The sequence below is a fragment of the Acartia tonsa genome, chromosome 8, assembly GCF_053477335.1.
Source record: "Acartia tonsa isolate MP-2025a chromosome 8, ASM5347733v1, whole genome shotgun sequence".
Classification (NCBI taxonomy): Eukaryota; Metazoa; Arthropoda; class Copepoda; order Calanoida; family Acartiidae; genus Acartia; species Acartia tonsa.
In genome coordinates this window covers 48,799,735-48,814,887 of record NC_137267.1, presented here as the reverse complement: position 1 = coordinate 48,814,887, position 15,153 = coordinate 48,799,735, and the positions used below count along the sequence as shown (strand labels likewise).

Here is a 15,153-nt window from a genome sequence, read left to right as displayed (position 1 = left end):
GAACCGACATACATACCTATGTATAGAGTAGCTTTAGCATAGTTTGTTTCTTATCCATTTTATTCATTTTACATTTTATATTTTGACTTTAACTTCTTCTATTATATTATATATTTTTTATCAAGCAACTAACGAATCGCGCAACCTCTACCTCTATTTTATCTAATAAAAAAATAACAAAGTTTTTTTCATAATTTTGACCAAAAATATATTTATTTATTCAAATTTAGATATCGAAAATTTTGTTTATTATATGACTATCGCTGACTGGACTGGTTAAGCTCATGTAGTGGGCATAGCCATCTACTCGTCGTAGTCGCTGGAGTCGCCGATGTCGTCGGGTTCCTGTTGGAGGAGCTCCTCCACAAGGTCCTGCTGGACGGTGACCAGGCGGTCCATGGCGGCGATGGAATCCATGTTGGCCTGGAAGGAGCGGGCGTACGTGGGCATTACTGATATTAACCTCACGACTAACCCATAGTTGGAATACATCATGCGGAGGATCTCCTCATCGATGGCGTCGTTGCGGAATCTCCTCCACATCAACATGTCGCCCTCGTGCACAACGCCCAACAACCTCCTCTTGACCATAAACCAGAGGTCCAGACAGCGCCTGTCTACCCCAGGAAACGGGAGTAGATCAGGCACTGCCGCGAGGTTCAGCAGCTGCTGGACGCCGTGCACGGGTACAGGATCATCGACATCATCGCTAGAATTTAACATAGCGATGAGCTCCTGCACCTGGTCATGGAGGGGAACATCTTCCTCACCTCCAGCCTCCTCCGGAACTTCCGGCGCCCCGTCTGGTAGAGCACCTTGGCCTTGTCCTACTTCCTCTTCTTGATCTGACATCTTGGAGACAATTGAAATTTGACCTTACCTACCCCATATTTATACCCCCCTTGTGTTTTAATACCATGCATTATGCAATCTTAATTTAACTTATTAATTAGTAAATAACTTTCCCCACTTCCGATTTCCCGCGTATTTCCCCTATGCTTTACAACCAATTGTCTCCCTCCCACCCCCTTTTCCTTTATTTTACGGTGCTTTACCGGAAAACCACTCATCCCCCCACCCCCTACTTTTTCTCCCCCCCTAGCATATACCAAACAATAAGCGCCGCTCTGTCTGTCTGGCTGGTAGCCACGACCGCGCACAAACCATTCACCACGCCCCATTTTATCCCCCCCGTTTTCCTCCCCTCCTCCCCCATACCTGTTTAATTCCTCGACCCATCTCCCTTATTCTATCTAGCCTCTCACTTCATCTACTTACATTTCTTATCCTTACTTTTTTTTATGCTAATACTAAATTAATCCATAGCAAAATATTAATTAACAGACATCCTATTACTTTGTACATCTTTCAAATAAAAAAACAAAAGTTCATAGCAAGATATCTAGGATTTATTAAAAAACAAATCAATGCATTTATGGTAAATTATTTTTAAAAATTATATTTAACTACTTTTTTTTCAAAAAACTAAACTGTATTATTTATTTCTCACTTTGCAGATTTTTTTTTTTCGGTCGCCTCACTGTTGTTTTTTGTGGACGTCTTGCGGATAATTCCGCGGTTGTTTTTGCGGACATTTTGCGGATATCTTGTATATAAAGTCGTAGAGAACTTGACCATAACTGGTCCTGACCAGAAATGGCCAACTTCTGGAGCTATAGTTGGAGACAAGCCCCCTCTTGTGCAGTTATCCGCGCAGCAATTTCACCTAATTTAGTTTCATGATACTCCATATCCTTGTTTGGGTTGTATAGTGTGAGTGCCAACTCGGTTTCTAAATAACCCTGATGGTATAGTAGACGGGCTACCTCACGACGTACTTCCTCACTGACATTGTCACCATTAACTAAATTGAGAAGTCGTTGATATGTTATTGTCAGTCTATTGCGTAGCGGCTGCCACATTTGTTGGTACTCTTCCTCTCCGAACATTTTCGTGCCTAAACAACAGTAAGATTTAAACTCCACTAAAGCAAAGCTATAACAAATTGTGCGCGCAATAGCACGCCACAGCCTTTTTTTAACATGACCCACTTTCACCCTTTACTTTCAAAAAGAGTGAGATCAATGGATTAATGTAAACGTTTTCTAGCACATACCACTCTCCTCTCACCTTCCCTCACCTCACCCTCCCCCATATTGTTGCCCCATTCACAGCCATGCTGTGACCAGTTCTCAAAACACAAAAATCAGATTCCGGAGGAATCGAACCTTACATATTTAGGGACACACTCCCATTATCAAAACACCAAAATCAGATTCCGTAGGAATCGCACATGACCTATTCTTTATTCTGTACAATTATACAATTGTACATCATAGGATTATTATATCCATTCTCAAGAAATAAAAATCAGATTCCGTAGGAATCGAAACCAACCATTACACCTTGTTCACTTAGTACATGATACGATTATATATTAGGATATCTTATTCATTTTTTGGATTTTGGATTTTTTGGATTGGACCAAGTGTTATCGCGAGATTTGCCGTCATCCTGTAATTATTGGTGTGGAGATGTCCTTAGACCCGGACAAAACTCCACTCTATAATGAAAATAATTTGTTATACAGGAAACTGTCTATGTAGAGCTGAAAAGGGATCACAACGGGAATAGCGACTCCTGGTGGAGGTTTTGGTTCCTTAATTGTTCCGAATTTACGCTTGGAGAAGTTGCAACTGATAGTAGGAGGATGTCTGAAATACACAGCAAGATATTTTTGTTCTTTCATTGTTAAGATTATTATTTATTTGCACATATAACATTGTACCGGCTTAGCAAGCGTCAAAGTACACCAGTGGCTCCACAACCCTTAAAGGGTTATGCTAACTATCTGGTACAATGTTGCATGGAATTTTTTCTGTAAAATGTTATCTTCATATTATTCGAACTGGCCTGGTAACTAGGTGGAGACGAAGTTCGGCCAATTCCATGCTAGGTACTTAATAATAGTTATTATGTATATTATTATATTACCAAACCTGCATCAAACAAACAAGAAGAACCAAACAGATCAAAGCATAGTAACATAATGTATGATATATATCTAATAAAATATGTTGTACCTTTGAGGAAAATAAATCTTATCTTATCTTATCTTATTATTACCGCCAACTTTTTGTATTCTATCACAGTATGCAATATACGTCTATATTATTACTTGGTATAAATAAATAATAATAATATATGTAATGTAATGAAATAAAAATATATTATTTTTGTTTATTCCAAGAGTGTGCATTTGTTTTTGCATATTAACACATCAGCAAACATAGTGCTTCATATTCGCAAAAAAAAACAATAGTAATCGAAAGTTAGAAACCGATTAATATTTATTTATCCACAAATAATAAGATAAAAGTTTTGTTAGCCAAGCCCCTCGGGACTAACAAAATTTGATTTTATCTCAAATTTTTTTATTTTATTATCCTCGGAAAACTGTCTATAATAGGCCGCGATAAATAACTGTTATTGATGAGAATAAAGCAACTGCACTGTCGTTAAATAAAATACGGTTTTGACTATTCTGGCCTTTATGAAAACAATGTGAGAATACACATTAATGCATACTTCCTATTTTTTAGGAAACTGCCATTTGGGAAATTTTTTTTTTTATTTACCAATATAATTTATCAATATAATTTGACTGTATATATAAACGTATATAATATTCATTTATTATTATTTTTTCTGTGTATGTACACCCAAGAATAAAAAATTTAATCTAATTTGTTAAAGTGAACGTGTGCAGAAGTGGTTAAACACCATTGCCAAGGTATAATTCAATTATTATTTTCTATACCTGGCAGGGTAGGGAGGATACATTAGAATGTAAATTAAATTGGTACCTAATGTATTATAATTATTAATGATATTATCTTATTCGTTATTAGCGAAGTCTCTCAATTATGTCTTTTTTATATGTGTGATTGTTGTTCCATAACAAAAAAAATGGGTATAGTCCCTTTCGTAACATAGCACCTTATAGGGCGATTCTTCGTATTTTTCACAGTAGCTTTTCTCCTATTTCTAGCCCCTGCGGGGGACTCTAACTTTGCGGGGCCAATTACCTAACCCTGTGGGGCAATCACCTAACCTAACATAAAATAACCTATAAAAAATCATTTTGAAAATACGACGAATCGCCCCTTATGGGGCGATGTTACGAAAGTGACTATTCCCCAAAAAAATTGTTTGTGTCTGATCTTGCAATTAATATATTGTTACTTGGATGTTGCACTTAGCTGGCTGAAACAACGACACCCTACATCCATCCCATTTTACCCCACCACTTCCCCTCCTACTAGAGTAACTTACTGCCCAATAAATAAGCTCTATAATAGCAACCAAAATTAACGACAAAATTCCCCTGTCATAATATCCACGTAAATTATGTCCATTGTAAAACATTTATTGTCCATGCTGGTATTTATTTACTTTACAATTTTAGTTTAACCAGGGAGGGAGAGGACAAAAGACAGTCATTTACACTGTGACCCAAAGTTTAAAAACCACGTTATTTTATCATAACTTTGGATAGCTGTAATGAATTTGTATTGGTTGTTTCCAAACTTTTTCACCAATAATTTTAATCTAACAAAATGGTTATTTTGTTTATCTCCATTGTCCTATCCCTTTAGATCCCTGAAATTTGCCCAATGCCTGCTATATCAAGAACGTTTTTTTTGCGAAGCTTTTTTTTTATGTTTACGGTCGTTCTGCTTACTTATATAAAAGTAACAGTAAGTTTGTCTGTCTGTCTGTATGTACTAAAGGACCTTGCTAACCGTTCAACTGATAAGTTTCTCCTTTACAGAGAAGCTTCTCATTGGTCCTAGGATGGCTTATAACTATTTTGAGGTAGAAATTGCCCCTAGAAAACAATGAACATTCCCCCACAATTAAAAAAATAAATTAAAAGTTAACGGTCAACCTATAGGCTCTATCCCGTCCTTCAAGTTTCCCTAGAGGCCTATAGTGGCGTTGCTACCGGCGCGGTGGGATCTTCTGATAAATATCGGGACATTAAGAGTAGGCAAAAGTAAACTTCAATAAATAAGCTTGTATTTGAAGAAATGATGTAATTTCTTTTGCTTTAACTCAGAAATAACTTAAACTTTGCTCCTGTTAACTTATAATGTGCATTTAGTAATTACGTCTTGCTGTTTTGGAGGAGCGAAGCTACCCTATTTTTAAAAAATTTATAAACCTTCATAACTTTAGTTAGGATAGGCATATTTTAACAAAATCAACGTCTATGTAAATATTTCTTCAATGCAAACAATGTTTGTGAACAAGAATATAGCGTCATGTGCACCCAATTCGAGTCCCGGATATTTAGGTAGGCCCAGAATAAGTAAAATAGGACAAGGCATATTTTTAAATATTTTTTTAACAGATATAAACAATAATAACATAATGTTTTAAAAACTTTTAATTTTGTGTTAATAGCTTTATTCTAAGTCTAGCTATCTTCATTTAAAGTTTGTATAGGAATATAAACATAATTACTTATATTATTCTCACACTCATATTGCTTTCTCTCTCTCTCACACGCATATATTATAAGGTTTTAGCAAATATTATAAAAATCCCCAAATTTGAATTTCTGCTGGATCAAAACCTGTTAGAAATACATTTTTTTTAAAACATGAAATTTAGCAAATTTAATCGCTAAAATAAAAGTATTTCAAGGCCATCTTTATTAGACAACTCCTTTAACCCTTTAGTGTCCATTAAAACCGCGAGAACGTCAAAAATCGTTAAAAATCACGCCAACGGCGGTAAATAACGGCGAAACGGTTCGCCGGTGGCAAATGATGCAAAAGTCAAGAAAGATCTGCCTCAAAAATTTTTAAAACATTGCTGAGATGACTTTGGGCTCTAAAATGACTCCTTCCCCCTCAAACAAGGAAAGTATTGGAATTAACAAGAACGAAATTGTTCAAACCATGCAATGTAAAGTGCTCAATTACTCAAAAACGGCCGGGAGGGCGCACATAGTAAAAACTGTTTTATACACAATACATGTTGCATATTGATATTATTATTGCCAAATCCGCGCCCTTCTGGCCGTTTTTGGATAAAATGGAAAAAAATGATTTTTTGGGGTTAAAAATCTTAATATTTTCTCACAAAATGTAATTTTACACCCCCCAAAAAATATTGTTTTAAATTTTTCTTTAATTAGACATTAGTACAGGTATCTGAAAAGTACCTCAATCAAAAATTATTTGCATAAGCTAAATATAAATGTATTTTTTGTTGCTTTGAAAAAAATGGGTAAAATAATCTTGAAAATCATGAAAACTGACAAGAAGTTTTTCACTACCTTTTTTAAACTACTTACAGCCATTATTAATTCCTAGGATAGATAAAAGTCAATTTTAAATTTTTTGAATGTCCCGATTTTTGTCAAAAGATCCCACTGTGTGCTACCAGTAATAATGATAATACTATACCTGAAGCTGAATCAGGAATACTTTGTTTTCTCATTGTATGCATGATGCTATTCTAATAATGATAATACTATACCTGAAGCTGAATCAGGAATACTGTGTTTTCTCATTGTATGCATGATGCTATTCTAATAATGATAATACTATACCTAAAGCTGAATCAGGAATACTGTGTTTTCTCATTGTATGCATGATGCTATTCTAATAATGATAATACTATACCTGAAGCTGAATCAGGAATACTATGTTTTCTCATTGTATGCATGACGCTATTCTAATAATGATAATACTATACCTGAAGCTGAATCAGGAATACTGTGTTTTCTCATTCCATTGCAAAAAACGCGATATTGGGTTTGTTAAAATATCCATTTATTTGGCATTTTTCATGAATATCAAGCTTGGGAAAATTTTTTGAATGTGGGAACCATTTAATTTGATTTAAATGGTACATATGATTTTCATTTAAATTCATATTTTGGACCCGTGGGATAATTTTTGGAATGTGAGAACCATTTAATTTTCATTGAATTTCATTTTTTGGAACTGTGGGAAAAAACAGGAGAAAAAATATGTTTTAGTATAAAGAAATGTTCTATCGGTTTCAAACCTTTTCCATTCGATAGATCTTCCCGACTTTGGAAAAACTGTCAGACCGATTTTCGAAATTCAATCTGTGAAAAAAGATATTCAAGTTTGGATTTTTTGTTTTGAAAATATTATTTTACATGTATTGACGCCATCTTGGATTTTAATAACTTTTTTTGTTAGAAGATTTTTTTTCTAAATTTTTATTAAAAAATTAAATTTTTACTATGAAAAAAATCTTTGAACTTAAATTGACCAATAATTCAAAGATTTTTCTATTTAATTCGGAACATTTTTTTTTATTTTTAATTTTTATGTTTAATAAAAACACAACAGTGAAAAAAATAAAAATTAAATGAAAAAACGTTTAGTCATTTTATTCAAGAAATTATTCGCTAACATCACCTTTTTGTTGCAATAGAATGTTATTTAAGCAAACAAAATTTAGCATAAATGGATATTTAAATCCCTCGGTATTAAATGATGAGCTATCGCTCGATCATTTAATACCTTGGGATTTAAATATCCATTTATGCTAAATTTTGTTTGCTTAAATAACTCATTGTATGCATGATGCTATTCTAATAATGATAATACTATACCTGAAGCTGAATCAGGAATACTGTGTTTTCTCATTGTATGCATGATGCTATTCTAATAATGATAATACTATACCTGAAGCTGAATCAGGAATACTGTGTTTTCTCATTGTATGCATAATGCTATTCTAATAATGATAATACTATACCTTAAGCTGAATCAGGAATACTGTGTTTTCTCATTGTATACATGACGCTATTCTAATAATGGTAATACTATACCTGAAGCTGAATCAGGAATACTGTGTTTTCTCATTGTATGCATAATGCTATTCTAATAATGATAATACTATACCTTAAGCTGAATCAGGAATACTGTGTTTTCTCATTGTATACATGACGCTATTCTAATAATGGTAATACTATACCTGAAGCTGAATCAGGAATACTGTGTTTTCTCATTGTGTGCATGGCGCGCAAAGCGTTCAGTGCTCTGTACCATCTAAACATTGGAAATAATTAAATCATATTTGTTTAACCCTTACAGATCGGGCCCCAATTCCCACCTTAATAGATCGGGGGGGGGGGGGTCATATTGACCCTCCCCCTCTATCTCGGCTCCTGTTTTTCTGGTGGTTCATGTGTATTTTTAGAGAAAATTACTTTTTCTAGTCAAAAACATTTTAGGTTTCTACATTATACACAAAAGTCATAATGTAGAAATTAAGATTTATTTATATTTTTTTCTAAAGAAGTTGTATCAACTTTTTTTTTTATAGCTAGCCGGTTCTTTTAGTAAGTAGTAGATGTAAAATTTTTCATAGAATTCAAATATGCAATCGGTTTTTTTGTAGACCTCTTATTTTTTAAGTAATTTAAGTTTTTAAAAAAAATAATTAAGTCGGTTTTAAGGTACTAAAACGCAACAAAATAAAAGAAGAAAATGGTCAGTAAGAACAAAAATAGTAAGATCTTTAATTTGACACCTTACTTTTAAAATTCTGTTGAGTAATTATTGAAAAAATCTATTTTTTTAACCTCGGTATAATAAAAACTTTAGACCTAAATATTTTCTCAAACAGACATAAAAAACATGGGTTCATATATACCATTAGAATCAGAAAAATATTACGAATCCATTGTAAGCAAAATTGAAAAAAATTTAAAAATTAAAAAATTACAGAAATGGCCAATTATTTTTTTTGTTCAGACAACACTATTGTCTTCCCTTTTTTACCCCCTCTTTACCCCCTCTTTACCCCCTTCCCATTTTTATACTCAATTGAAGAATTAAGACGTTGCCTGTACAACATAATATGATATTTTCATATAATTCCTTTTATTGTAGTTTATATACTATATTGTAAACTTTTTTTTTCAATTTTGCTTACAATGGATTCGTAATATTTTTCTGATTCTAATGGTATATATGAACCCATATTTTTTTATTTGTGAAATAATAAAATTAAGTTCAAAGTTTTTATTCTCGTGGGTTTAAAAAAATCGATTTTTTCAATAATTACCTGACAGAATTGAAAAAGTAAGGTGTCAAATTAAAGATCTTACTATTTTTGTTCATAATGACCATTTTCTTTCTTTTTTTTGTTGCATTTTAGTACCTTAAAATCGACTTAATTTTTTTTTTTTAAACTTAAATTACTTAAAAAATAAGAGGTCTACAAAAAAACCGATTGCATATCTGAATTCTATGAAAAATTTTACATCTACTACTTACTAAAAGAACCGGCTAGCTATAAAAAAAATAGTTGATACACCTTCTTTGGTGCCACCTAACCGACTTTGACCGGACGCCACGATCGACACAGACCAGCTATCCTTATAAGATCAACTTTTGCCGACGTATAATTACTAAACTTAAAAAGTCATGAAGTCACAACTCTCTATCTTACCTACAAAAAAATGGCATTGAAAAAACTAGAGAGGGGGGGTCAATATGACCCCTCCCCCCCCCCCCCTACGATCTGTAAGGGTTAAATGTCAATCACAATTGTGACTTCTACAATACTGACTAAAAAAATCACAAACTAGAAGCTGATTTGCTTGAGGAATCATCACAAAAAAACGCTCTGGCAGACAGACTGTCGTTCTAACTCATAAAAAAAAGTTCTTCATATTATCTCATTTGATGACGTCACTGATGCATTACAAAAAGACAGACCATGAAACTTTATGTTGTTACCTTCTTCTGGCGAGACATTTTCTCATCCATGTGGTTTCCAACTCAAATAAAACTTCTACATACACCCTACAAATATAGGAATACAATTAAAATATACTTTTTTTGTGAGGGCTCAGCAGTTTAGTATCCTCTTTATATCTAAAGGTATGTGTCTCCATTAATATCATTTAAACGGTATACCTAAACAAATTGTGGTTTCTAGCTCAAATAATACTTCTACATACACCCAACAAATATATAGATACCATTAGAATACACATACTTTTTAAAAGCGAAGCTTTTCTATAAGTAGGATAGGTTCGTCCAATCGTCCGTAACGGTTAGCTTTTTTTGGTTAATTTAGACATGTTAGAATTGTCCTATCGATTTCAAACTTTGAATGATTATTCCTATTACAGTTAGGTACGAATTAGAAAGCATAGCAATTATATAATCGTTACCAGAAAGTCCGTACGTCCATTTTAAACATGCTGATCTTTTTTACTTTTTTGACAACAATTTTTTGTGTGATATGACTACCCTGTCCATTTGATTTTTGGAATACTGATTCATAGGACAAGAAAGTACCTAAAAATGTAATTATGTCCTTAAAAACTATCGTGTATTTAAGCAGTTTTGAAAAAAATATACCTAAAATTTAGTTGAAACTTATATATTTTATACTCCACAAGTGTTTGATGTTCTATGAATGTCTTACAATTCCAGAGCTTCGCTTTATGGATGTTATCATCCTTGTTTTATAATTAAATAAACTTTTTTTTCAGTATTGCATCGATTAATTTCCGCTGTATTTGAACCGGTACTTGCCTATCTATGATAGACAATTTATATTATTCTAAACACCCCCACCATAATATGGTATGTTAAGTAAATAATGTTTTGCTAAATAAATGTTATTTCTGTCTACTTAAAGATTTATATGACCTATATTGGGAGACCTTTAGTAAATATACTATAAATATGTTACAAGAAAAAAAATAACCAAAATAAATAATCAAATACCCACATATTTATAGAATGTACTATTTGAATATGAAAATATCAAACCAGAGCAAAAATAATTAAAGGAGGCCAGCAAGAAATGCACCGCTCTAACTGCAGAAAGACCGCCACAAGTAGACCCAAATACTCCAAATTTGAAGCCTGAAGCTTCAATAACAAAAAAGTTATAGGCATTTAAAATGTTATTTTAGCTAGATGTTTTTTTTCAGAAACATTTCTTGTAAAATACAGCCAGCTAGAAGCAAAGTTATAAGCTTATTTGGGGCAAAAAGTTAGGATACCAGTAACTGATAACATTTCTACAACTAAAACACCCTTTTTCACAGTCAAATCCTATAAGATCAACATTATGATATATTCCAGTAACTAGTATAATTATGTAAAAAAAAGTTATTATAAACACCTGCACCAATAGTTCCACAAGTGAATGTTTTCTGTACATCACAACTAATGGTTGAAGCGTTTGGACACTCAAATTAATGAACCAAAATCAAATTTAATAAAAGTTCCAAAGTCATAGGCCTAACGAATAAAATACGTTACAATAAAACTTTGGGGACTAGTCTAATAAACAGCCCAATGTCCCCTCCCTTCCTGAAGGATTGTTTCTTTACATACACTACCTGTCTGAATCTAGCCAGGGGTGTTCTAGGGCCCTCTCAGCAGAAATATAAACTATACCTGTCTGAATCTAGCCAGGGGTGTTCTAGGGCCCTCTCAGCAGAAATATAAACTATACCTATCTGAATCTAACCAAGGGTGTTCTAGGGCCCTATTAGCAGAAATATAAACTATACCTGTCTGAATCTAGCCAGGGGTGTTCTAATGCCCTCTCAGCAGAAAGCCTGGCGGAGGGATCTTTTACCAACAACTGTGATATCAGAGATTTGGCCTAAAAAAATATATGTAAATTTTTCAACTCCTCGCCTAGCCTTATTTTTATAAAAAGGTAATTTGGATCAATGAAAGAAAACAAAGTAGCGGGTTTTGTCGTATTTTCACAGTATCTATCATATTTCTAGCCCCTGCGGGGGGGGGAGGGGATGTTTAAACCTGCGGGGGCAATTACCTAATTCTGCTGGGCAATCATTAACATTCATCTAACCTATCAAAACCTACTGTGAAAATACGACGAAACCCCAAACTTTGTTCTCTTTCCACGATCTAGGAATTTATTTAATATTACATTTTATAGTGTATTTTTTAAAACTCATTTAGCATTTAGAAATAACATTTCATATTATATCCTACCAAATTTCTGTACTAAAAACATACAAATCTATCAGAATTAATGATGTACAAATCTTGATAGAAAACGCTTGCAATCAAATTATTTGATAGATGCATATATTTTTAGCAGCGACGTTACTCTATAATAAACTTTGTCTGTCCGTCATTTTGTGCGTAACGTAAGCGTAATGGAGAAATGTGATTTTATCAGCTGCTATTGGAGTTATACAGCTGTAGATGACGCTGCATCCTTGTTTATTATTGAAATAAAAAAGGTTCAAGTCTGAACAAAGAATTTGTGTTCACATGAATAACATATACTGTATATCAAAGATACAATAAGCTTGAAAAGTACGGGCAGAAATTACCAGGGAAGCTTTTTAAAGTGCCTAAAAAATGGCGTCATACTGGTCTACCACTAGCCAATTAAAATGTATACTGGAATGCCATTGGTAATTTAGTTTGTGCATTGGCCTATCATTTGTATTGTATGACGTCATTTTTGTAAGCACTGTAAACAGCTTCTAACCAGGTAAGGAAGCGCTGGAAAGTGTTATGTGTGACGTCACAAAAATATGTCTAAATCAATCTCTATTTTAGGATTTTCCTTTCCTTTGTATCCTCTAATCTTTCCTTTTTAGAGAAATTTTTATGACGTCATACATTACACATTCCAGCGCTTGCCAGGTAAGCTTACCTGTGGTGAGGTGTGGGTCATTTCTGGAACACTCAGATCATACTCACAGGACAGGGTGCGGGCTATGGTCCGACATCTACTACCTGTAATAGAACACCGCGTCTTAGGATCTCGAATTAAATGTAAATTTTCTGTTAGGAAAAACAAGAATGACAAGTAAAAGTAGCGATGCACAAAAAAACAAAGTGAATTATAAAGTAGTATTCAGAAATCATTGATAAAATAAGATTTATATTGGATGCTTTTTGGTACGGGGGATTTACCAAATTAAATCTTTAATATATCTTTAATAGCAGCCGAGAAAATCACAATTACCACATAGTGTTACAGACTGACGGACCACAAACAGACAAAGTTAACTATAGAGTAGCTTCTCGAATAAGAACCTGGATCAAAGGCCATTGGCCATGTCGTCATTTTAATAAAATATATAACATATATCACTCAAAAAAGAACTATTATATGAGATCGATAACAATTTAACCTTTTTATACACAATAGAGTACAATGAAAGTCTTTTTATTATTTCATGAACAATTAATTTGTATATCTTATCACTTTATCTTTTTGCCATCACGTCCGCATGGCTTTCAAACCGATTAATATCCACTGGATTGGGACCGGTTCTCAGTCATACAGAAAAATCATGTCTAGCATCGCATTACAGATGATTTTCCACGAATATTAAAATATGTATAATAAAATAATACATTCGGCCCTTCAGGGCTAAAAAAACTGGTTTAAATGTCATGTTTTTTATTTTAATATCCGCGGAAAGGTGTCTATTATATTACTTATGCAGTTCTGAATCTGCTGGTGTGATTCATTTGCAGAAGTGATAAAACATCCACTTATTCATATCTGATCTACACAAAGAATTTATTTAAACTGATAATAACAAGTTTTTTTTTTATTTTCCAAAGGTTAAAGAATTGACATATTATATCTAGATAGTCCATATGACTCATTTTTCGTCAAACTTAAAAAGACTAATGAACAAGTTTTCTTTTTATTTACAATAGATTTAATTTAGAGACATACTATCTTAATCAGCCAACAGGAGAACATTAGAGTTACATTCCTAGCATAATATTTGTTGAAATAGTGTACAGATTTTGGTAGGAAAGTGCATATTTTTTTTCAATTTTGGGTCAAATGGACCATCTAGATATGTTATTTCTATTTTCATACTTTTAAATTAGCCCCTTCCCTATTGACCCGTCTCATTTTAAACCTCTTCTTCCAATTTTCTTTTAATTTCTAGGATATTTTTAGAGTTAAATATTAAGGATCAATAGACGATAGATTATAGTTTATAGGTTAAGAAGTTCCGATCTGAAAACAGTAAAAGTGTCGAACTGTGACGTCAGAAAAAATTAACAATTAACCAATGAGAGGCCGCTATATATTTTACCACAGTGAATACTGGCTTCTTATTGGTTAATTGTTAATTTTTTCTGATGTCATAGTTAGACACTTTTACTGTTTTCTTCCGATCTTATTATTTTGAAACCAACCAACCAATCAAAAGTAAATAAAATTAGTGACTTTATTAGCTAACGAATAAGATAACGCGTTTATGGGTAAAACTGAACTTAACAAGTCCAATATCCTTTCCCATACAATTGAATGGACAAAAAAGTGTTTTTTTTTTATAAGCATCATGAAACTTTTTAGCGAAAAATTCTTAATCATTAGTAATTTATAAATTTATGCTAACTAGCAAGAATTCATTAACAGTTGTTGATTAAAGGTACGTAGGGCTTGGCACTGTATACCAATCATCTTTAGCAGGAAGGGAGGGGACATTGATCTGTAAACTTCACGTACTGGTGCTTCAAAGTTTCAGAAACACGCTATAGTATTCGTTGGCTTAAATGTTAAATTTTTATTGGTTGGTTCCAAACTAGTATTGTTTTTTTTCTACCAAAGAAGAGGAAATTTTGTTAATAATCATTAAACGTGTTAGAATTTGATTTATATAACATTTAGTTATACTGTCAAGAAAGAGTAGCAATTCTACAATCGTTACCATAAAGTCTGTAGTCCCATTTAACAAATGTTGATTTTGCAAACATTAGAAGAATGTTTTTATATCAACTGCTTTTTAAGTTTTAATGTTTGTTAGTGCTACTATATAATGCTACTAGCGGCTTCGCCCCTAGCCTCTAGGGGCTTTGCCCCAAGAGGTTTGATTAAACTAATTTTTCGTATTTTAGATTTAAAAGAAAAATTTTTAGGGGAGGGGGAATTTTTTTTTTTTGGGGGGGGGGAAGTCGACCCCTCTATTTTAATTTTTGTTTTAAAAAGAAAAAACGAAAAAGTTTTGGGGGGGTATTTTTCATTTTTTGGGGTGTCCCAGCCCCCAAAGAAAATAGTTAAAAACCTTCCCAGGACTTATGAGAAGCTACCCTGTAAAGG

At 33.1% G+C, this 15,153-nt stretch overlaps 1 protein-coding gene across 3 annotated transcripts in view; it reads right to left on the bottom strand.

The window, feature by feature from the left end:
- The window catches only part of LOC145327179 (ribosomal protein S6 kinase alpha-2-like), a 156,063-nt gene that overhangs the window by 66,166 nt on the left and 74,744 nt on the right, over positions 1-15,153 (bottom strand). For all 3 annotated transcript variants that reach the window (XM_080170749.1, XM_080170750.1, XM_080170751.1), the window contains exons 10-13: positions 12,733-12,815; positions 11,603-11,697; positions 9,804-9,869; positions 8,032-8,105 (exon numbers count right to left, since the gene is read on the bottom strand). In XM_080170749.1, coding sequence (XP_080026875.1) covers positions 8,032-8,105; positions 9,804-9,869; positions 11,603-11,697; positions 12,733-12,815 — 318 coding nt within the window. The remainder of the gene's footprint in view (positions 1-8,031; positions 8,106-9,803; positions 9,870-11,602; positions 11,698-12,732; positions 12,816-15,153) is intronic.